The following is a 24174-nucleotide window of genomic DNA, read 5'->3' as shown; positions in this document are numbered from 1 at the left end:
CTTTTTTTAAGAATAGCACTTATTAATGCTACCAGTAAACTTATATGAAAAGTAAACACACTGCAATCTTTTTTTTTTTTTTTTTTTAACATTCCCAGTTACCTTGCTCCAGGCAGAGAAATTCTGCTACCAACTGACTCCTTGCTTAAATGAAAGTCAAGCCAGTGGCAAAATACTAACACAGGTGGAGTTAATGCAGCCCATACGCTTTTTGATCAATCATACCATTATATTTCCGATTTTCATCGCCACAGTACCATACCATTGTGTTAATTTATACACACATATGCAAATATTTCAGCATGCGTGTGTATCAATGAATAGCTGCTGTACTACTCTTACTAAGCTCTATGAAGCAACTGGACCATGCAGTCCACAAAACTTCTGAGGAACAAAATACACAAAAATCAACAGCATGACTACCACAGGAAGTATTTTTTCCACTTATTTTAAGAGGTTCTATAGCTCAAAGTGATCACAACCAGAATTTATTATTCGAATCGCAATTTATCGATAAGGTCGCACAAAACTTTCTTTCTTAAGGGACAGCTGGATTTATCTCCTGGGGTTCTGGTAACCTGAGGAGAAAGGAATCCAGTTTAGTTATTCATTTAGGTTTCCTCTGCAGTCATTGGAGTAATGGAGACTGTGTGAAACACAATCTGTTCTTATTAGATATCCATCTAAACCCGATGAATCACTCCCAAAGAGCCTCCCTGCCAGCTATCAAGGGAACTGATGTGATTAGCTTAGACTGGACATCTGCAGTCAAGAAAAATATCATTCACCTAACCATCGGGTTTTTGTGCTGTTTAATAGCAGAGGTAAAATCTTCCATCGTCTGAGCAGCTTATGAGAATTATCCTCCAGCTTTAATTGTATCACCTTTTTCTGTTACCTTGTTCTTAGTTTTTTGGTGTGGTTTTTCCTCCTTAGAAAAAGTACACTAATTTTACTCTGCTTACTATTTGAAACATAGATTTAAGTTCTGTCTCACTGGTTGGAATTGGTTTCTAGGTGACTCTGAACATTAATCTGTATTTAGGTTAATAGATCCAAAAAAAAGAAGAGAATGTTCTCTGTAAGTATTTATCCTTGGCACAACCAAGGAAGTGAAACTTCTTATATACCTTACGATGCTGACCGTCAAAAACATACCTCGTTTGCTAACAGTTTACTTTGCTGCAGATTCACTCATGAACCACTGGAAGTTTAAGACACTTGCAAAAAATAGACCACATAGGAGTTCCTCACTTTCTAGACGTACTTGTCTAGTTCTGTGGTATTCATTCAGACCAACGTCCCAGCTAAAGTCACGTGAGTTTTACATGAGCAAGCATGGCAAGGACTGTGATCTGTATTTTATATGCCGTAAAAATAAAGTGGGCAGTCTAGAGAAGCTGGACACTGACAAACAATTGTAGAACCAAAATTATTAGTTCCAGTTCGCTAGGTTGTATTTTAAAATGAAAAAAATTCCAAAACTCCAGAAATAAAATATAAACACTACACTCATCTTACAAAAACATGCAGGAGTATATAACCAAAGCCCAAAATGCAACGGCAGCACATGTATGATGCCAGTGCTTAAGGATTACCCATCATATGTAAGCAACAAATGTTACAATTTTTAAATTTAGGAGTTTTTCTGGGTCTAAGTGAATGCTGCTGCTTCTTTCTTGACCACAAGCACTTACAAAAACAGAAGACTTTCCAAAACCATGACACACGAGGCAGCCAGGCCTGTCATTTGTTTAGCTGATGGCAAAGACTTACATTTTGCATTAGAGGAGGGTGTTTCTGATTTACTTTGTATTTTTAAAAATAATCTTTTGGAATCAACTTCTTAGTCTATTGAAATAGTTTTCAAAATATGAATGGGTTGTAACCAATCTGATTTTGCAAGACCAAAAGTTTGAAGACAGTCTGAAACATGCGCCAAGAAAGCATTTTATGCCAAAATTAAGACAGGGAATTCAGCTTCTGAAGTTTAGCTAGTTTTCAGAAGTCAGTATTAACCACTATCAGGATAAGAACACTACGTACAATTTTGAAAATCCACAATGCATAGTTGATCCATGTTACCTTGAGGAAATTTAGGTTAAGGCTAGAGTTCAGGACAGACTTTACTCCTGGTTTTTTGTTGTTTTGTTTTTTTTTTTTAAAGGATTTCATATGTAGGATGATTGTTGACTTCTACACTTAAATTTACCTGAAAATGTTAATTTTTCCCCATGCACTTTAGAACAGCTCAACAAAAAAAATCAATTGGCTTAAATAGTCCATTAACAATTGGTTATTAAGGTAAGTATTAATGCTTTTTTATACCTTGGTTTAAAATAATGGCCAAGTTGGGTATAATACAATGAGAACTCCTCACTCTATAAGCAGAGGATGACTGTGACATGAATTCGGTGTTATCACATGCAGGCATCACATATCTGCAAATTATGCTAACTGGCCAAACCATTCCTTGCTCAGTGCTAGGACTGGACACCTCCTTCCGCGTATCAAGAAGAGATAACTGTACAGCCTGCTGATCTACAAGCACTGGGCATTAAAGAGGCACACAGAAGCGGTGGGGTGCTGAGGTGGGAGGACCGAATAAAAAGCCCGCCTCCACGTGCTAAAAACTACTTGTTGACAGAGATCCAGGAAAAAAAAAAAGTTTTAGAAGTGTTTTAATCTTGAAGGGTAATCGTCCCCTTTTTTAATACGCTGTATTCAGGCTCGACCACGCATCCTTTTGAGCTGATTCTTTTCCCATCTGCAGGAATCGATATGACCAATTAAACAGAATACTAGGAACAAAGTGGCAACAAAAAACTGCTCTTGCGTTGCAGCAACCTGGGGCAGAAACAACAAGCATAGTAAAAACGTGGATAGATAGATAGATAAATAAATAAACAAACAAACAAACCAGCTCTATTTCCAGAAAATGGAAGCCAAAATGACATAGTTTTTCTGTTAAAACTCACAGAACACCATGCAATACGCATCTCAAACAAACAGTATTTTCAGGCAAGTTAATGGCTCTGTGATTAATTTCTCACACGCGTTCCAAGAATGGCTACTCTTCACTCACTGCAGTGGAATCTTTTTACTTTCAAAATCTTCTAATAGCAGGTATTCCTGCCCTTCTTCCGAGAGAAAGGGTGACCCTTGGCTGGTTCATAAACATAGGAAAGATGAGGAAGACAGCGTTTAGTATTTCAATATACCTCTCGAATGAGCCAGAACAATAAGGGTTTTTGGAAACAGTCTTTGGCTGCATTTTTTGATTTAGGATCCAAATACGAAACTTGAAATCTCACTAAATGCTACAGTCAAAAAATGCTCTTTCTCAAGTCAACAGTAATCAGAGCATACAACTATTTTAGACAAAATACAGCATGATTATTACAGCTGCAAGTGCTGGGTCCAACATATCCTCACAACAGTGCGTGGTGCATTGCGTGACACAGTAATGAAGATTTCAAAATTATTTGTTAGTTCTGAAACACCACAACTCTTAAAAATTTCAAAGAGGCAGCTTGGATACTTCCTCTATGTTTCACAGTTACCCGTGTCACCCGGAGAAGAACCCCAAAGCCTTGAAATAAAATTCTGCGGTTCCCAGATTATCTCTAAAGTAACATGCATGTAATTTAGAAGAGAAAGTGTTCCCTCTGCATATCGGCAACTTTAAACTCTAAAGGGAAAACGTCCTAGAGACAAACCACTCAAGTAACAATACCTGCCTATTTAATTACATCTATTAAGCCTTGCACTTTACACTAAGTAAAAAAGGTTGTATGAAATACACAGATAAATTGTTCCAAGTCTGGAAATTAATAGGGAAAGGATGCAGCCACTTCATTTTTTCTTCACCTGGATGTGGACTGCGGTAGTGCACAGAGTACCCTCACCTTAGTAACACGCAATGCAGATACAGAAGACACTAGTTTCATAGGAAAAGGTCTATATCCTCTATACTCTGGCCCAAATCCAGCAGAACACCTACTGTACCAGACAGAAAACATAAGCAGTCCTTTCAGGTGGAACTGAAACTCCAGCATAACTATTATTCTGAATTTTCAGTATTACAGCCTTCTAACAAAAGGACACAGTTATTTAGTGAATTTAGTTAAATACAATACACTAAGCCCATATAATTTCCAAGTAATCACAACGCCATGTTTCACTCTCTCCAAGTATTCCTATAAAAACATCATTTATTTAAGCCACCTCTACACTCCCAAGCTCTACACTCTCAGTTCCCTTAGCATTTTATCTCCATTGGGCCTTCTGCCTTCCCCAACACACAAATACCTTCTCTCCTGTGTCACCAGTGTCTTCCTCAAGAAATTCTGCAGGCCATTCGTGGACTCTATCCCTTGCCGCCTTTTGTGCCCCCTTTTATTGGTCTCCTCAGGCTTTACTGCCTCTACTTAACCCACAGGTCACACTACTGTGGAAGTCAGGTCAGAAAGTCAACGGCACGTGCCAACCTTACCGTTCCTAAAAACACGCTTCACCTGGCGGTGTTCGAGATCCACTCTGTGCCCACCCCTTGCAGAAGCAAACGGGCACTCACACACATTTCCGATGAGCCAGGGTGCTGGAACGAAAAGCCAAGGCTTCTCCGCCAAGCCGTTCTGGAAGCGATACCAAACTTTTGGATAGCTTTCGGCAGGCAAGGTGACACTGGGCACCGGCAGCTTCTAAACTTCACTAAACACTGAAACCTTTAACGCTGAGAAAGCAGACACTGGGTTTCCCCTTCTCCTGCAGGAGGCTTTGGGGCACGTCTCACATCGCCCGTAACCTGCACATTCCACACTCTGGGGGAACTGCAGGCTCGTTCCTCCGTTTTATAAGAAAGACTGTAAAGGGTGGATACTTTTCTACCATGTAATCATCAGCAAACGGAGCAGGAAACTCCTCAGGCACAACACAGCGAGATAAAATGCCAAGGGAGCGGAGAGCACACGGCACAGGTAAAACTGGCACAGCATCAAGGTGCTGATGAAGAAGGCACCGCCACTAAAAGGTATGGCCCTAAGGGGGTATGTGAAATACTCGTGAAAACACTTTCAAAGGAAGCTTTCCTCAGCCCTCCATGTACTTGTCTGCAATCACAAGAAGAATATGATGTTTTGTTTATTTTTCTGGAAACACCCCAGCGGATTTTATTTTAAATTACTGCAGAAAAGAAGCTTGCCAGAGAGATTTATAAGGTTCTCCCACAGAATACTCAAGGTTGGAAGGGACCTCTGGAGATTCTCTCGTCCAGCTCTTCCAATACCTCCAAGCAAAGCCAACTTCAAAGTCAGGTGAGGCTCCTTAGGAGCTTGCCCAGTCAAGTTCGTTTGTGGTTGGTTTTTTTTTTTTTTTTTTTAAATCCTGGAGGACGGAGATTCCACTAAGTTCCTGGGCAGCCTGCTCCACGGATGGCCACTATGATGCATTCTGAAAAACCATAGTGATATTTCCCAGGTAGCTACCATAAATATCATACCCTCCTGTGCAAGAGGTGCTATACATCAATTTAAGTTAGAAGTAGCAGTTGGAGAAATAAATATACATTTAATTCAGTAGGCATTCTCAATTTTTTCCTTAAAATTTCCTATTGCACACTTCTGGAGAACTGACTGTGTGGGTACTCTTTATTCAGTAAGAAATAAGGCTTATTTGAGCTTGTTTTTAAATAGCTGTTCTTCGGAAAAAGTTAAAATTCAGGATACAGAAATTGAGTGGATTAAGTCTCCTGCATTCTTAGTTACCAAAAAATAATTCTCTCTTTCTCTTGCTTGAGAGTCTGAACCATATCAGTAATAATAAACAAATACCCTTTGAGGATCGCTATATTCAGTGACGTGGTAACCTGTCAGGTGATAGTAAATACCAGCATGTTTTACTGAATCCCTTCCATGAAAGCTTTAACTGGCAAAACTGGGGCACCAAATATCAGAAGGGAGGAAGGTTAGATTTCTTGAGCTTTTTCTAGTCCCAGCACACCAGACTGTGGCTAGAGAAAGGGTACTTCTCTGGTCTGTGCCATGCATCACTCCAAGCTACAATGAAATGCTTGGATCACTGCATTTATCTGATACTTCATGTTGGCAATTACTGTCCACCTTTGAAGAATGCAACACGGGTCTAGCGCTGATCAAACAATTTACTATTGCCGCAAGAAGTTCAAATACAGAAAGAAAAGAAGCGAAAGTTACAGGTAGCTTCCCCCCGGCAGATTATCTGCATCCAAATGTTCAACGACTTGGCAATAAAGAAAAAAAGTGCTCTTACCACAAACTAGCGTTGTATTACAAAGCCTGTAACACAAATAAGAGTTAATAAGAAAAAGTGTTCTTAAGGAAAAAAAAGTCACTTACCTCATAGGTTCAGGTTTTTTACTTTGACAGTTTATTAGCAGTAGGTAGTCTTGAGGATCTTCTTGGCCAGAGGAAGACTCCAGTGGGGGGATGTTAATAAGCTGATAAGGAGGAGGTAGGGAAGATTCTGCTTGCGTGGAAGGCGGTGAAGTGTTGATGGGCAAGGGCAACTCAGCAGACGGTTGTAAAGAACTGACCGGTGGCTTCACAGCATCTGCAAACGCAGAAGCAAAGCACTCTTTTTACAATGAACAAATTGTCTTACAATACTACCAAAAAAATTTATTAACAGAGAATGAGAAAAGTCAGAGATTTTAATTCAAATTTGTAAAATCAGTGGACGTAAGAATATCTGGATATTACCACTTGCTTCAGTGTATTTATATTTATATATAAATCTTTATAATCTCCTTATTTTTTTCAAACTGTAATCAATTTCTTAAGTATGCCTTGGAAACACAGGGTATGCCTTATTTAATGACTTATTTAACCTGTTTTCTGGTCACAGAAAGAACAAAGATGCTGACAGCTGCAGTAAGACGGCTAAGAACGCAAAACTGTTATTGTAATCAAGCGCAAACAAAGGCCCATAGGTTATTACTTGAATATGGTAGCCTGAGTCAGCACTTGCACATATTCATCCCTTTTTTGACCAAGGTCACTTCAACATTTGAGATTAGTCACCATTCAAGAACTGGCGCCTTCAATATCTGAAAAACAACACGAAAGATGCTGCTTTTGCAACAGATGATCCCTTAGAACTATAAAAATAATGCAGAGGTACAATAGGCACCATGTTCCACTAAACCCCTTCATTACATACCCCAACTTTTTATTTTAGTACAATAAATTAAGCAGTTGTGGTTTGTTGTTGTTGTTTGGGTTGGGGGGGGTGAGGAGAGCGGTGGTGGTTTGTTTTTTTTAAATAACCTTGTCTTTATAATTCTTATCCACTTCCCGTTCATGTATATTCTAGAGTAACTTCTTTTTTCCTTCCAAATACATGTATCCCAACTATTAAATTAGCTGAGAGACTGGAAAATATTGACACTGTCAAACATTAAACAATCATTAAACTTTCTCATTGTTTTAATGATACATTGACTAAGAACAACGTAATTAAGCAAATTGTTCCTCAATTATCAAGGCTCCCTTGTACTTGCAACTCACTGTACATTCCAATTTGCACATCCCAAGAATGGACACTGATTATTAGCATTGTTTAAATGAACAGATTATTATCCAGTGCAGACTGCTCCTGGATAATAATGGAGTTAGAAAGTAACTTCATCCAGCTTCTGCTTCCCAGCACTATCCTGGGAAGAACCAGATGAGCAGACCTCATATAGCCCTCCTGCTTCCAGTTCTGTGTACACTAGGTACGAGTGATTTAGATGTGGAAATGGGAACAGCAGTACTTGCTTTGAACTCCCATGGCACTTACAGAGGCTCAGAAATTAAATCCCACCACACCCATGTGGGTGGAAGAAGTCTAGGTGTATGAAAATTCCTCAACTCAACCTACCTGAAAAGGTAGGATAACTTAAAAAAAAAATTTTTATAAATGGTTGTGCCTGACCTATCCATCAAACTAGTTAGCAGAACAAAGACAAAACCAGACGGCACCCAGTCATCACACACACAAATAAAATGGTTTCTTTACTACATGCTAAAATATTACAATATTAACAATTTTCTAATTTCAAGAGCTTGAAGGAGCCTATCTGAGGCACCTACTGATGTTTCTGCGTTCCCCTAGAACTGGGGTTTGATAGCAGGAACAGGGGTGCCTGAACGGACCTACCAGGCACGTATTTCTTGCTCCTGGAAAAGAGGTAGTGGGAGAAAGGACAAGTAGCTCTCCGTCCTGTCCCCTCCAGAACCAAGGGATGCAAGTAAATTCATGCACAAGCAAGAGCAGAGAAGAAGGGTTTCCTGCCAGATACGCTATCACTCTTTGGCCAAACTTACAAAGTTCCTCAAGGGCTTCGGTGTACCACAATCCCCACCCCTCTTCCCTGTCCCTGACTACCCGTGACCTTCACGTCATTAGATCTGCTTGGTGCCAAGTTCAGACAAGGGGAAAAAAGACATCAAAGAGGATGTCCCCGCAGCTTCCAGGGAAGATGGGTGTGTCAGTTAGACCACAGGTAGTCAGGAGAGCTCAACAGGTATATAGTAAGATGCATGCCTACATGAGGTTCATGCATTTAAAAAAAAAAAAAAATAAACGTGCACTGGCATTCCCAGGAAGAGTAACAGGACCGAAGGGTAACTTTTTCAGGGAAAAAAATAAAATCAAGAAGCTTGAAAGAAAACCAGCGTATCCACCAGGTTTGGAGAAAGAAGGAGCTACTTTCTTAGGGGACTAAGGAAAAAAGCGTGTGTGTGAGAGGGAAAGAAGAAGTAGTGAAAGGCTGGCTACAACCTGCAACAGGCGAAAGCAGGCGAGGTGGTGAAGACCATTAGTCCAAGTACCCCGGCTCAGATCTGCAGCCGCCGAGGCCCGGACGCCGTCCCCGGCGGCAGCCGGTCGCAGGCAGCGCAGCGCAGCGTGGCGGGACGGGCCCGCCGCGCCGCCCCCGCTCCCGGGGCACCCCCGGGCAGAGGCTGCATCCCCAGGACTCCTCTCTGAGTTCGTCCTACCCCTTCTGACCACATCGATATTTTTGACCTCTACCACCATCCTGTGGCAGCGAGCTCCACACCTTACTATGAGCCGCATGAAAAAGACCTCTTCCTTTTATTTTAAACCTGCTGCCTGATGGTCTCACTTGATAACCTTCAGCTCCCACCTTCGGAGCAGCAGCGAACAACTGCCTCCGATTCGCAACCCCATTCCCAACTTCACACAACTTTGTCACAGCTTTACTGAGCCGGTGCTGCTTAATTTCCCTTGGTACAGAAGCAGATCTGGTTTCCCTTCACTCACCTTTCCTAGCTCTACTAGTTTCTTCCTGAGAAGGGAAACTAACCATTGCAAAAAATGAGGGGGGAAAAAAAATAAAAATCTGGGACACACTTACAGATTTACCAAGACACAATGATAATCCACCCCGTTCCCATGCTAACCATTTGCCTTCTGATTTTCAGAGTATTAATGGTGACACTGCCCAGCTGTTCAGAAGGTTCATGTTCTCTTCTCTGAGCAAGGATTTGGAGCCCATTAATGTTAATGGATCGTTAGGGATACTTTCCTTGTGATGAGCTGCCTCATTTATCTGGACACAGATAGCACCTGACAAAATCCCTGAGTCCTCCTACAGATCTGTTGAGGGGGGGGGTTGTGTCATTTGGTTGGGTTTTGTTTTGGTTTTTTTTTCAGCTAAACTATTAAAATACCAACTTTCTGATCTGAAATTCATCCTCACACAGGCATTTTGTCTGTGTTAAAGAGTGTAGGCTAATGCCTCATTTAATGAGCAACTAAACTTAGCCTAATGCACTTCACTGCTGGGCTACATTTATTTGCTTTACGCATTCAAGCGATTTCAAATTTGCCTACGAAGAAAACAGTAACGTTAAGAACTTTCATCACTGAGCAAATGAATGCTGTTTGCCTATCTGTACCCTCTCAAATATTGTCTTTAGCCACGTACTTCAGAAGCTGATATGAAGGAAAGAGTTTCTCCCAGCAGCCTATTACGATTTCAAAGAGTACAATCACCAACTAGCTCCACTTTGGACTAGCAGATTTTTAGGGAAGGGGTCATCTGCACACCAAAGAACGTTGCAAGTCATTTGGTTTGTTCCCAGAGCTCAGACACTCGGACTGCTTTGAAATAACTGGGAGCTGGAAAAACATCCAGAATATTTAACATGCAAATGAGTGTAACAAGAATCCTATTTTGTTTTTATAATTCCTGCATTCAGTACAGCTAGAACAAGCAGCTTTCTCAAAACAGGGCAAGAGTTTTATCTTCTTGGTTGGTTTAAGAGCAGTTACAGGCATCATCTTCACTAGAATTTACACCTTTTTCCTCATAACCATTGTTGTATTTGCCTTACTAATAAAGCAATAATAAAGTTAATGAGATAAAAAGAATATTTTCTGAACAAGAATAATAAAAGGCTCCTCTCTCTTCCTTCTTAACTATATAAAACTTCTTTATTCCACATGTTCCCGTATCTGTGCTTTATGGACAATTTAGAAGATTTGAGTGTGGGAGTTTGCATTTAGGGTTGGTTTTGTGTTTTTTTCTAATGAGAGCAAAAATGAAATTGTTTTCTACAACATGATATATAGTCTCTTAATATTCTAGTTATGCAAATACTTGAAATGTTCTCATAGTGAACAAAACACAGAAGCCTCATTACAGCAAGCATTTTGTTAAATGTCAAAATTGCAATCAAAGTAAGAAAATGCATTCTTTGCAGATCGTAGGTAGAAAGATGAAAATAGAAATGGGATTTTCCCATTGTGGCAGTGAATCAGCAACAGACATGCAATCGCATGATTTTACTGTTCTGCTGAGATGTTTCATTCAATCCGTTTACTATGATGCAGAAGTTATCATTAAAACAACCAATGGCCAAAAAAATATTAGAGTAATAACTTTGAACAAAAATTTACAGATACAACAGTGGGAGCCATAATAAAAAAACCCTTCACTTCAATCCTTAAAAGGACTTTTTTCCTTTTCTTTTCTTTTTTTTTTTTTTATTAAGTCTGTTATGTCGTTATCTGTGCTGCTTAATGTAATGAGATACATCCTGAAATACACTGCTGGAGTTTCCTCTAGTGTCAGCTTCTACACTGTCTCAAGTGAAAGATCCTGGAAGCGAAGGGCCACGCGTGTGCATGTGCACGCACAGAGCGCAAGCATGCGTACGCCGACGGACACAGACAAAAAAAACACTTGCACTGTTCACATATTTAACTCAATATATGTGAGCCAGGTCCAGTCCAGAAGATGCACGGACATGTTATTCCAGGTTTGGTTTTCAACATGAAGTGATCAGCTTACAATCAATACGAAAGCTATGCAGCGATCCTCAATTCTGAACCTTTCTGCTGAACCCAGAGAAAATCCTTTCAAATGCTTCAGTAAAAAGTTCCTGTGCATTTCGTAAGTTTGCTTTCTCAGTTTAATACAATCTCAAAGTATCTCTCTTTTTCTGAAGATCACCACGATACCGCTCCGAACACTAGCGGAGAATTCAGCAGTGGCTCGTTGTGTATTATGCTCAGGACAGCCCTGCCTCCTGCACCCCAACCAGCAACATGACTGATCCAAGTTCCTATCACACGCTGAGGTTTCAGGCTTTCAGACGTCACATCTAAAATTTAGTACTTACTATCTGCAGTTCATATGTAATTTTAAGCTGCACTTTTGGCTACCCATTTAAAATTTGAAAATACAAAAAGCACTCCCACTCAGAATTTCTTTCCCCTCTCCACCTGCCTTTTTTTTTTTTTTTTTTTTTAAGACTATTGATTCAAAAGGGGGAAAAGAAGAAACATCTGTAGCCTGTTCTCTCCATCTTCAGCTGGTACACAGGCTGGGTGACGCAGGAAAAATAACCAAAGAATCCTGTTACAGACTAACTTCTGTAGGTGCTCATGAAGAGAAACAGTGCAGCCCACCACACTGAAAAGTTTGGGGTTTTTTCTTCACCAAAAAGGCCCAGAGCTCTCCTCGGCAGAGCAGGCTGCTCCAGCCAGCCGGCGAGTTTCCCCAGCTGGGGCCGCACTCTGGAACCGTGGGCACCTCTGCGCTGCGGAGGGGTTTTCAGTGCCTCATGTACCGCCTCACAGCACCTCACGACTTGGGAACTAGCAATCTGCAGAACAGTTTTCCAAGTCCACGTTCTTGCAATCCCCTTCTCCTAACAACTCATCAGGCGATGTTAATGCCCCCAAAGGCATCCAAAAAAATCATACGAAAGGTGATTCCACTCTTCCTTGCGCAAAAATAAACTGAATCTAATACACCTAGGTAATTAGCTTAATTTTCCCTGGTTCCTGCTGGACGCCTTTGGCGGCATTAACATTATGTATTTTTTCTTCACATACTTGTAAGGGAAGTCCTGTTGCAGACTTTGTGCTCTATTCATCATCTCAGCCACCTGCCCTTTAACCTCATCATCTGAAGTCGAAGACATCTTAGTCTTCTCTGCTGTCTTCTCCTTCTCCTTCAGATAACAGGCAAGGATCACCTCAGCCTTGCCTTCCTTCACTTAGCTCTTTAGCCACCAGCTACCACTTCTACAAAACCTGCTAGGCCAAATCTCAGGTCCTTCTGTGGTTCCACTTCTTCTAATTTTATTATTCCTCTGCAATTTTGCCAGATGAAATCTTGCAACTCTGACAGCCTCCTTCAACAGTCTATCCTCACCTTCCTCTCAGCAATTCCACCCTCAAAAAAACCCACGTTTTTACATCTCAGTGGCCATTATCTCCCACCTCTACTTCCTCAAAACAAGCAACCAAAAAAGCCTCCACAAAGAGAGATGCTTTTTATTACTCTGTGATTGCACTTCTCTCTACACGCCTCCAGAGCCTGCCTTCCTTCATCGAAAAGGTCATGCTACTTCTCCTCACTTTTGAGCACTTTCATGACCAAGGTCTCTGATATTCATCATATGTTACTGAGATAGCGATTTTAATTTGCCAAGTGTGCCAGCCTCTATCATCCAACTGTTAAAGCTATCAAAGGAGAACATTTTTTATTTCTTACAGGCAGACCCTTCATGCAGGAAGGGTACCCTAAACACCTCCAAAGTCCACTACCTATTTATCAAAGACCTCCCTCTGAACATTTCTTCTCAAAAACCCCAGAGCTCAACAACCAGCCAACAGCTGAAGCACTAAGACCATTTATCTGTCACAATGGTCAAAGCCACCTTATTTGCTTTCACTTCTTCCCATGCCTCTGCTCCTACGTTGACATCTCTTGCTGCAGATAGTAAGTTCTTAGCAGCAGAGCCTGGTTTCTGTTCCACGCTTGTGTAACAAGGGCGGTACCCCTGTGGCACGGGGGCATCCTGATCTGATACGGAGATGTCCAGCACAGCGTACCGGCAGGGATGCCTGACCACGCAGCGTTAGACAGAGTACAAGGAGTCGGGATCGGAAGGTGGAGTTACGTTCATCCTGCCAGTCACTGATACCGCACCCAAGCTATGATCAACCTGCAGGGCATGTATTATCAGAACATGATTAAAAAATGGTTATCTGAAAAGAATTTTACTGTTCAAAATGCAGAAAGCACGAGAGGCATACACCAGATAGCACCTGCCTGAACAGAAATACCGCAAACTTGGAAAGCCTTGTGTGTGAAGCAAGCTGTAGCTCTTTCAAAGTACAGTCCTTACGATGACAGAAACTTTCTTTACCACATACAATTATTTGTGTAAATGTAATTGTAGATTTCAATGTCTTGTTCTTCCCTTGTCTTTTTTTCTTTTGCTTTACTTCGTTATTTCTTCTGGTTTACTTTGTTATTGCGATCTTTATTCAAATGAATACATGCAAGTAACATGTTTGCATATAGTAAGATTATTTCCTCCTTCCCCTGCTCTGCCAAGCACGCAATTCACTACATTAGAGAAACATGGAGCTGGATCACGTATAAAACATTCATCACAGATGTGTCTACTGAATTCTAGGGAAGGGCTTTCACAGCCTGTGCTTAAATAGCCTTAGAAGGTTTTTCTTTATCATTACATCACTCACTGAAAAAGAAACAAATTACTTCTCTCTTCAGATAACAACTGATCCATGTCTTTAGCTTGTCACAGCTTTTTATACTTTGAAAGTCAGCTCTTCCCTTAGTATTCTCTTCCCGGGAAAAATAAAGCCTTCAACTTTTCTCCTCATTGATCACTTGAAAAAAATCCGTTTCCTCTGTTTCTACCGTTCTTTAAACATTTCATCCTCACCCTTCTGGAAGCTCAGGCCACAGTATTTTGGCTAAGGTCTCCACAGCACCAGGCAGAGGAGCACAGTCATTTCCCATGCCCATTTAGTCTCTCCATCCTAGAACGTCTCACTGGAGTTCAAGGTGCACAAAACACTGGCAACGCATTTTTGCTTGTAGTTACATTTTATACCCCTAAATGACCTGTTACGTTATGACCTTACAGAGAAAATATGAGTGTTAAAAGTGCCGCGTGAAACTCAGTCGTAAACCTAAAACCCACGCTCATGTGTAGCTCCCCCCGCATCGCACATGCATTTGAAAAAGATGCTACAGAAACGTTTTACAGCTTCCATCTGAAAACAAGAAGCATTAGCTGAACATAAAACACACCCATAAATTTCTCTACAAAAGTAGAATTATTTACCTTATTTAAAAAAAAAAAAATTCCTTCATGTTTCTGTCTTCTTGTCAGTTTAAAAGACCTAATTGTCTATAAACCCTTCCTTAAAAGGAAGTCCCTATAAAAAGTTACATAATGTAATTGTAATGTAATCATTACAGATTAAACTCTACTATGACGCAATCGGAAAGCTGGAGACTCAATGGCTTGTAGATATGATTAAAGAACATAAATTTATCTGCTCAGTCCGAATACGAATGTAAAATTGCAGATCTCCAAAATGAACAGATTTCATGTGCATAAATCAGTTTCTAGTTGGAAGGTCACAATAAAGCATTAGATAGTTAGAAATTACTGTGAATACTCACTTTTAAGAAAAGGAATAAAAGAAAAATACGAACTTCACATCATAGGAATTTCTGAGTCTTCACTAAGTATGAAAGGAGCACCTCAGAGCTACTCTGAAGTGATCTTTACTTTTTTGGTCTCTCCACAGTTATGATTAACCTTCTCCCTCATTCCTCTCAACACCAGAACAACAACTCCATATTCATTTTCTGATAGCACTAACCATCACCATCTCAGAATTTTTTTCTTTGTAAATCCAAGGAAGCAATTGGACTGGGGCTTCCAAACGAACAGCAGCAGGAGCAATAGGCCAGTGGTGCCCTCAGTCTTTGAGCCAAGGATGACACAATGACAGTCCTCTCATAACAAGACCCTTAACCAGTCTGGCAAGAGACTTTTTGTCCAGCTTCAAAGAAAACTATCTTCCAGGCTAAAGGGAAGGTTGCTTATGCCTCATACCATCTCTTTTTGTTTAGTTCCGTACCAAAATAACAGTGCTTTTTTATGGTCTGCAGTGAACTTCGCTTACTCTTTAACTTCTCAAAATAAACTGTAGGTTAACACAGATCTTCTAAGTACATTTATGACTTGATCTTCCATGAGTAGGAAGATTTATCTTGTCAAAACAAGAACTTGGCAACAAACAGACACTCAGCAACTGATTTTCCCATTTCCCTTTTTTATTTCTTCCTCAACGCATTGCAAGACATTACTAAACCCATAAACCAGACAGTACTGTCGACTCTCAGTTATGTAAAGTAAAGGCGTTGGGATAATTCAAACAAAGCTGAAATGCCAAACAGGCAACGAGAGTATAATGGGGATAAGTTACTGATACAATCGACTGAAGCAAAAGCCAGTTTTGGTCCAAACAGCCAGTGAGGACATAGTTCTCTCTGCATTCATAGCGTGTTCCATCTGTAGTTCAACAGAAGATGTAACATCAACAGAAAATTAAGGATTACTAATACACCAGCTCTCAGCAAGGAAAGGCCTCATGGCTTTGAGGGGACCCCACCTCTCCGCTCCACGCAATGGACACATGCTCCTCTGTGCTCCCGCACACACAAGAGCTGCCAGATAAACACATTTCCTCCTTACTTCCCAGATTCCTGCTTCGTCCCCAGAACCAGCGATTTCTGAGCGTCTCCTGCCCACGGCTGCAGCGGGGCACTAGTGTGTTATCCACCGAAAAGCCCACCTCTCTCCCGTACACGTAACGGATGCCTGGCAGGCTGAATACTGAATCACATGGCAATCACTCTTAGAAACGTGCTGCGGGTGGTCTCTTACGTTCAGGATGTCATAAAAACATGCTGGAAGCGTCAAAACAAATACTCTTCACTGAATTTGCTATTAAGAGTGGCAACTCATAGACAAAGTTTTCATGATGAAGTTTTAGTTCAAAACTGCAATAAGGAGAAAGGAAAGGACCCCTCTTCAGAAAGCAAGAATATTTTCCAGTCATTTTTGAAGATTTGGCTGGAGTGGAAAAGATGCAAGCCCTTTTTTTCCCCCTACCTCCCTCAATCCACAATCCTACAACAACCAGGGATTTAATTCTAGCCCCTTCAGTCAGGCATGCTTTATTTATAACCCTCTTACCACTCCTATTTAATCTTTCCTTGGGACTATGCACAGAGCGACAGCAAGTCATGCAACCCACTAATCTCCACAAGGAATGCAGGAATAATAAGTAAATAAATAAGGATGGATTCAGGACAAGCAATGGCCACAAGGTATTTGTAGGAATTAAACACACCATCCTGTTTCCTACAAGCTGCTTTCACACAACATCTATTTTGGTAGGATTGGAGCTGGATAGTGGAGAACTACAAGTTATTTTTTTTTGTTCCGGCCAGTGGAGGGCGGATTTTTTTTTTTTCCAAGTTGCAAAGCAGACGGAGAAATGGTAATATTAGAAACCTGACATTTTGCGCTCATTCCTGCTTGCATAACCATACGTTTTTTATACCAAATGAGATTCCTTTGATGATTATGATGATCTTCTGTTTTGCATGATTTTACTTAAAGATTTTTCCTATACTCTTAAGGCCTAACATCATGCAAAACAGAAGAGCATCATCCAACTTCTATGGCACACTTAGTTTGTAACAAATTCTTAGTACCTTCCTCTGTTCTGCTTATTTTTTTTCAGAGTCACAAGGAAGTTTCATAACCAATGCATACAAGTTTTAAAACATGTGCCAGCTAAAGATAGTAATCTGATCTTTGAAACTTTCTTCACATGTAGGCATCGCACTTTCTCAGAAAAAACAACAGAACTTACCCTCATCTGTAGGGTTGAACCCACAGATATCACAGATACATCGAACCCACTTATTCATCTCCTCCTCGCTGTCTGCTACCAAATAGAAAACTCTGTCTATAGTGTTGATATCAAAAATATAACTGTTTTCAAACTCTTTTTTGTTGAACGTTAATCCAGCATCCACTTGTTGACACAAATTTAAGTCAATAATTCGGATAGGCTTCTTGGCATGGTCATTTTTGTAGTATTCCAATACATCTGGATCCCCCGTTAAACGGCCGCTGCGAAGCACGAACCATCTCCTCTTCCATGCCTGAAAATTGGAGAGAGAAAAAAGGGAGAAAAATTAGAAGGAAGAAATCATACTTTAAGACTGTTTGTTACCTTTTGTGTCTGGTTTCAACCGGGGGTTGAACCAAGAAACAGTTAAGTAGTTCAATTACATTTCTAAGAGATTATGCACCAGTTACCTACCTTTAGCACAATCTATTTACATATTGTTACAGCAGTGGACTACAGGATTAGTGAATTTGTATTTTAAAGTTTATTTCTTCTGTATTTGAGCTTTCTTTTTAAGAAGGGGACATATAATTAAATTACTGTTTACAAAAAGAGAAAGGATTAATCCAGTAAAAAAAAAAAAAAAAATAGTAAGGGGGAGGCAGCCAGGAGAGGGAAAAAAAGCACAGACAAAAAACTTCTGAAGGAAGCTGACGTAGGCATGGGGAAAACAAAATAAAGATGCATCTTTAAGTGCTCTGTAGTGTCTTGTTTCCGCTATCTGCTGCTTCAGGCTAACCCTGAATTTTTCACTGATACTCAACGATAGCAACCTACATTTAAAGAACAGACAATGCTAACATCATATGCTCGCTTTGATGTTAGGGGAACTCTGCACTCCGAACCTCACAATATTTCTACAATAGTACTTCTTCCAGAAAAACAGCTACATTATTATTTTGGAAACCATTAGAGAGATGGGGATGGAGAGAACAACCAAACATTAGTTTTACCACATAAAAACTCTCTGTGGAAGGTACGTCCACAGAAGAAACATTTCACAATCTGACACTGTGCTTGTTATACCAGCCTTCCTGCCACCGCAGAGAGAAAGAAGCTGGTCCGGGAGAAAAGCACAACGAAAATGCCTCCTTTTCCAACTACTCCTCAGCTGCCTGTCCTTCCCAGGGGCCTCCGTCGCCTGGCATAATTCTCGCCAAAGACGCTAACTCAAACCAAGAAACCAAGCTTGCATAAAACTGTCCCGGCGTTACCAATAGCACCTTCGTCGCTCCACTTCGCATTTTAGTTCCTCGGCTCTACCAGCAACAGAGCATTCGAAGCTATAAGCCTCCTTACAGGCACACATACCAGGATAATGGGCACAGTAGAAGAAATTAGGCATGCTGCCATTGCCCACTAGAAGAGCTGCACTGCATTCAGAGTTAGAAATCTGAAAGTAGAGCCTGGACACACTGGGGAGCCGTCACTGTTTTGTCCATTTGTTTTTACGCTTTTCAGCAAAGTTGGAGACCAAGGCAAAGCAATGCGGTAGCCAAGCCACTGCGTGTTACACCGCAGACTCACACCACGCCCCAAGGCACCCCACTTAAAACTTCTTTGGGGTATTCAGAGAAGGCTACCAGCAAGTCCTTTGGAAGGACCAAAAACAACAACAGGAGAAAGAAAAAGAGAAAAACCCAGGTGAGCGCGTTCTCCTTTTGGCCAGCCCTGGCTGCATGCTAACCAAGGAAAGGAATGGAATCAGCTAGGATGGTCCCAGCAGTGGTCAAGACATCTGATGTCCTTTACACACCGTATGTATTAGGAAAAGATTCAGACCCATTTTCTTGAGGCACAAGAGGGTTTCCACTTCATTTTTATGTAGCTGTTGCCTTCAAACAAACTAGCTGAAGGGAGGATGTAAAGGACAAAGAGCAAGAACTGCGCTGCCATCTTCCAGCCCCGAACTGGTACCGTCAGCTTTTCACTAGAGTCTCATAAAACCCTCATTGTCCAGTGGGCATGCCTTTTTTGGGTATCAAGCTTAGGAAGCTATTATGAAAAGATAATACAGAGAACAGGAGAAAGGGAAAAATGCCAGAAAGCTTAATTGAGGTTTGCGATCCATTCTCCAACTACCAAGCTGCTAAAAGTTAAGATAACTTTTATAAACAACTATATTTATTGTAGTTGTGAACACAGCATCTGCCTTTAAACACTGAACTGTGTGAATCAAGTCAAGTTCTCAAGCAACTATTTCCATGGTAGCAGTAAGTTTAACTGGGTGAACAGCAAAACACAGAAGCAGACGACGTAACAGATGAAACCCCTTCAATTTAGATTTCACGTGTGAGCGTCTTCTAGCAGCACAGCTGATAAGCGCTGTCTAACAGCGACCCAAAAGCACTGGCAAAGTTTGTTCTGTTTCCTGTTTCCAAATCAAGTGACAACTTAGATGCTAGGATAACAGGAAACTTCAATACCGGAGGCTGTCTCTCCAGGCAAGGTCGACCACAGATAACTGTTTCAACCCAAACTGCAAAACTCTGTTGCTTCAGAAACTAGCTTTATCTTTAACCTCAGCCTTCGGTCATTCAGATGAAATTTTCAAAACTTAAGTCAGGAAGAAAGAGATTAGAGGTAGGAGAGGGACAAGAGCAACTGAGAAGCATGATGCATTTTGTCTCACGATTTCTGTAACGAACAAAACAAAACAAAACAAATCAACTCTATCGACCAAGCGTGCCTCTTCTAGAAGTTTATTTCTGTTATTGTGTTAAGGAGTGAAAGATTCTTAGCAATCCTGACAATCTCTGTTGAGCATTAATGAGTAAATAGGACCCTTAAAAATTCAGAAAATCAACCAGCTAAACTGCATTTGCTTTTCAGCCCTTCGAGCTACAAAATAGCATCTATAAAGTACTTAAAACATTGCATTTAGCCTACCAGCACCTGCTACTATTTTTGAAGAGTTTTCACATAGTGCATATGTGAATGTTTATTTCAGACATATAATGAGTCACACTCACTGAAACTGGCACAAATTATATTGAAAAACAAAAGCAATTCCATAAACTACACACTAATAAGGCAGATACAAAGGTTCTCTGGATTACAGTACAAAGCACAATTTAGCAGCAGAATAAAGCTTAAAGCTAGACAAGCGAACTGACATCAGCACCCTTGCTAATCATAGTACAAAAGCGTCTCTATATTTTGTCAAAGTGCAAAATGAGCCCACATAAATCACTCTTTGTTATTTGAAAATATCTGGGATTCTTAAAGCTTGATCTATTTTTAACATTTCAGTATTTGTCGTTGTAACGAAAGCTGTATACCGCCTCACTGAAGCACGGAATACTGTGCTGTATGTCTAAGGAAGAGCTGCCTCAGTAATGGCTTTCCAAAAAGAAATCTCTAAAAGAGAGCATGCACGTGTGTATTTACTCAAATTTAATTTTGTTTTTTTTACTCCTTTGGGCATTCTTCTTTGAAAATGTTGCATTTTCTTTTACAGAGCACGTTACAGACTATTTCTCATAATCACCAAAAGAGATGCAATTGGTTTAAGTCACAGGTACTAATTATCTGTCACATTATTGATGCTATCAGCCATACATTATCAAATGTATACTGGGTTTCTGTGCTAAAAGTCAACTGCATTAAGTTTCAGAAGTCAAAAAATAGCCAGTATGGGATTAAACATTTTGTCCCAATATCAGTATCATTTAATTCTGGAAAGATATTCGAACAAATAGAGAAAAGGTGGGGTTTTTTAATCATTGATATAAACAGGGTTGTAAATAGATATACTACCACCTAGTTACAAAACACTGCATGTAGATCAAATACCTAATTTAAGAAGAAAAGTTGTTCCCTTTAAAAGCATAGTATGGCAAACGTCATGGGAACCAAGTTCACCAGAAGCCTGTGTAGGCTCTGTAAATTCTTACAAAACAAGGTTTAACGAGGTTTGCTGCTTTTGTTTCAGACGAAGAAAGGCCTTGTGTGAGTCTCAGCTTGTTTTCTCCTTTGAGCTGCAAAGCATATCAGCTGGCCTGACACAGGACATCACCATTCGTGCCAAACATTGTCCTGTTTGTATCATGAGACATTTGTATCATGAGACCATCATAACTATAGAAACAAGCTTGTTTGCTTGTTTTTGAGGTAGTCTAAAATGTGACAAGCTGCTCACCCACAGAGCATCAAATGATCAAAGGAATAGTGGAATTCTGTATTTTTCACATAGCATTTTGAGTAGGTTACCAAGAAATTCCTACGATTAGTTTCTCCACTCACATATATGCAAACTACTGATTTAAAAGCGAGTGAATCAGCTAGGAAATTGGCAGAAAACATCATTTAGCAGTGTTGGGGTTGGTTTTTTGGGGTTTTTTTTTTTATGAAGGACTGTAGCTAAACCTGTATGCAGTACACGGGATTTACAATATAATTTCCTTACAAGAAGTATATCTATTGAAGAAGTTGTAGCTACACCTCCTTTACTCTTTATATTTATGGATCCCCCCCCACATTTGAGATTTACCTCTTTCAGCTGCTGGCTGTAGTTCAAAGATGTAGGAAATCGGGGATGTATGTGTAAAAGGAGAGGGAAAGGAGGGAGGAAGGGGCAGGAAAGAGTTGATCATTTACATTTATATTTTAAAAAGGATTTAACCTTCCATTTGGATCCCCTCAAGCTGTTGCTCAAGAGGCCAAAATAACTACATGAAATGTTTAAATAAAAGCTTAGAAATGTTAAATCAAAGACAACTTTTTCTGGTCAATTTTTTACATTTGCTCTCATGTGGTCAAGTAACTTGGCTTACTGATAAACTGGTCAATTGTCCTTCTTTGGTTCGCTAAATATTGTTACCCATAACCCTCACGTCATTTAAAGCTGATTTTCCTCTTCAACACATTTACCACCTTTTTTCTCTTGGGTAGCATCCAGTCAAAAAAAACCTCCAACACTGTTGAGTGCTGGCTAAGCCAAAGAGCGTATCACTTACCACTCCAGTAATACCACTAATAAATCTTTCCCCCAGGTATGACCAGTAGACCCAGGAATAAAATTACACATCTCAGACCTTCCTTCTCATCTCTCAAGTGTGCAGACATTTGTGCACACTCCGTACTCCACAGAGAGTACTTTAAAAGGGCAGTATTTGGCATCCTCCTTTCCCAGAAAAGTCAACTAAGGCTTGGAAGAAAGTGACTTACCCAGGGGCACAGGGAAGGATCCAAAAGAACACTTCATGTTTTACAAACGCATGAGAAAACATTTCCTTGCTCCAAAAGAACTTACAAAGTAAGTAGAAGACATGCAGAGTCTGAACCAAAGAGAAACAGGGGCAGGGGGGAAGACAACCCAAGGTCATTTCAGAATGTTCTCCTGGACATTTGTTTAAGTCCTCAACCTACCGTTGAGGTCTTTTCACTTGTCTGCTGGAGTCAAGATTTCGTTTCCTTTATGCTTATTGCTCCCATCTATTTCATCTGTCCCTCTCCCTTTATTTTTTTTCCAGTGCAAAGGTTAAACAATGGTGAAATTGCTACATGTCTTTGAGAAACAACAGGGAGAAGGATCACAAACAGGAGAAGTTGAGTATTTCTTCTCCTTTTTGCCTCCACATCTCTAGTATCTAAGTGTGCTGTTCATCGCAGGAGCCAAACACCCCTCTGGCACAGCTTCATTGACTGGTGCATTAGATCTCTGCTCTGCGTCCCTTAGCAGGGCAAATGAAATAAAAATAAGTGTTCCTTCACGCTACGCTTCTTTTTAAACCGTGTTTGCGGTAGGCAGAGACCAATGACAACTGCCACTGATGAGCTGCATCCCACAAGGCACGTATTTGGGAGGACCGCCTGGAAGTAGCCAAAAGAGGTCACATTAGGTAACGGTACTTCAAATACAGAACTTTACTTTTTCTACTTGCCACTCTTCTGGCTTGCAGAATTCACTGCAACGTGGTGAAATTTCAAAATTTTGGCTGATGTTTTCCCTGAGAAATTAACACTTGTATCTTTCTACATGGAAATAAATTAAGGGATTGTTTTCCAGAAAGCACTTTCTGGAAATCTTTTAAAGTTTTTTGGTTTTGCTTTTAAAAAGGCCATATCATGAGCACCAGAACTGAAGAATGTGTAATTACTAGTTACTTCTGAAAACCATTGTCATAACACCTACTGGCAACTGCCATCCTCTTCCCTAAAACCCCTTCTTTTTCTTTTTTGAAACGTAAGGCAGAACAACTAAACCGAGCGCAAGAAAAAGCATGTTTAGTGACTTAATTCTAACAGCAGAAACTGCATTTCCAAGATTTGACAATAGTCCAAACATTCTACTTGTAGTAGCGTTAAATACTAAGAAGTGTAAACAGATGGCTGCAAAATAAACAAACATGATACGAGGAAAATACTAAATACATTATGACTTTCTTTAAATACTTAAGACTTGTTTTCCAGGAAGCACCATCTTTTCTCACCGAGCAAAATAAGGAAAAAACAGTCTCAGTGGAAGTTTCCACTCTCCTGGCCATCATCCTGATCATCTGTTCCGAATACACACAAGGCCAAAATTTCCTGTTTTCAAACTATTGTCACCATTTTCTAGTCTTGTGCTGTCGATTCTAACTTTAGCTTGTTAAATAAACAAAAGAAAACACTGAAAATACAGCAGAACAATACCTCCACACAGATTTACTGTGAGCGCTGTTTCAGAAGTGACATTTCAGCATGTGCATTAGTCTCCCAGCACTGCACTACTAGTTAAAGCGTCAAAAAAGGTGCAAAATACAATTCAGACAATGTAGCACTAGCTGCTGCTCTATTTTGTGAATCTAAAACTGATTATTTTCATGGCCCTTTCCATTTTGCATGGGGGTTCTTGATTTTTTTTTAATTTCA

The 24174-nt window shown here is 40.3% G+C and overlaps 1 protein-coding gene across 2 annotated transcripts in view; it reads right to left on the bottom strand.

Annotated features, from left to right (window-relative positions):
- Nucleotides 1–24174, bottom strand: part of GAB1 (GRB2 associated binding protein 1) — a gene marked incomplete at its 3' end in the record, with an annotated part of 102561 nt that overhangs the window by 23571 nt on the left and 54816 nt on the right. For both annotated transcript variants that reach the window (XM_081999777.1, XM_081999778.1), the window contains exons 2-3: nucleotides 17278–17572; nucleotides 6375–6588 (exon numbers count right to left, since the gene is read on the bottom strand). In XM_081999777.1, coding sequence (XP_081855903.1) covers nucleotides 6375–6588; nucleotides 17278–17572 — 509 coding nt within the window. The remainder of the gene's footprint in view (nucleotides 1–6374; nucleotides 6589–17277; nucleotides 17573–24174) is intronic.

This window comes from Phaethon aethereus (genome assembly GCF_964289735.1).
Source record: "Phaethon aethereus genome assembly, chromosome: 4".
Taxonomy (NCBI): Eukaryota; Metazoa; Chordata; class Aves; order Phaethontiformes; family Phaethontidae; genus Phaethon; species Phaethon aethereus.
The sequence above is the reverse complement of the archived record's forward strand: the minus strand, read 5'-3'. Positions and strand labels throughout refer to the sequence as shown.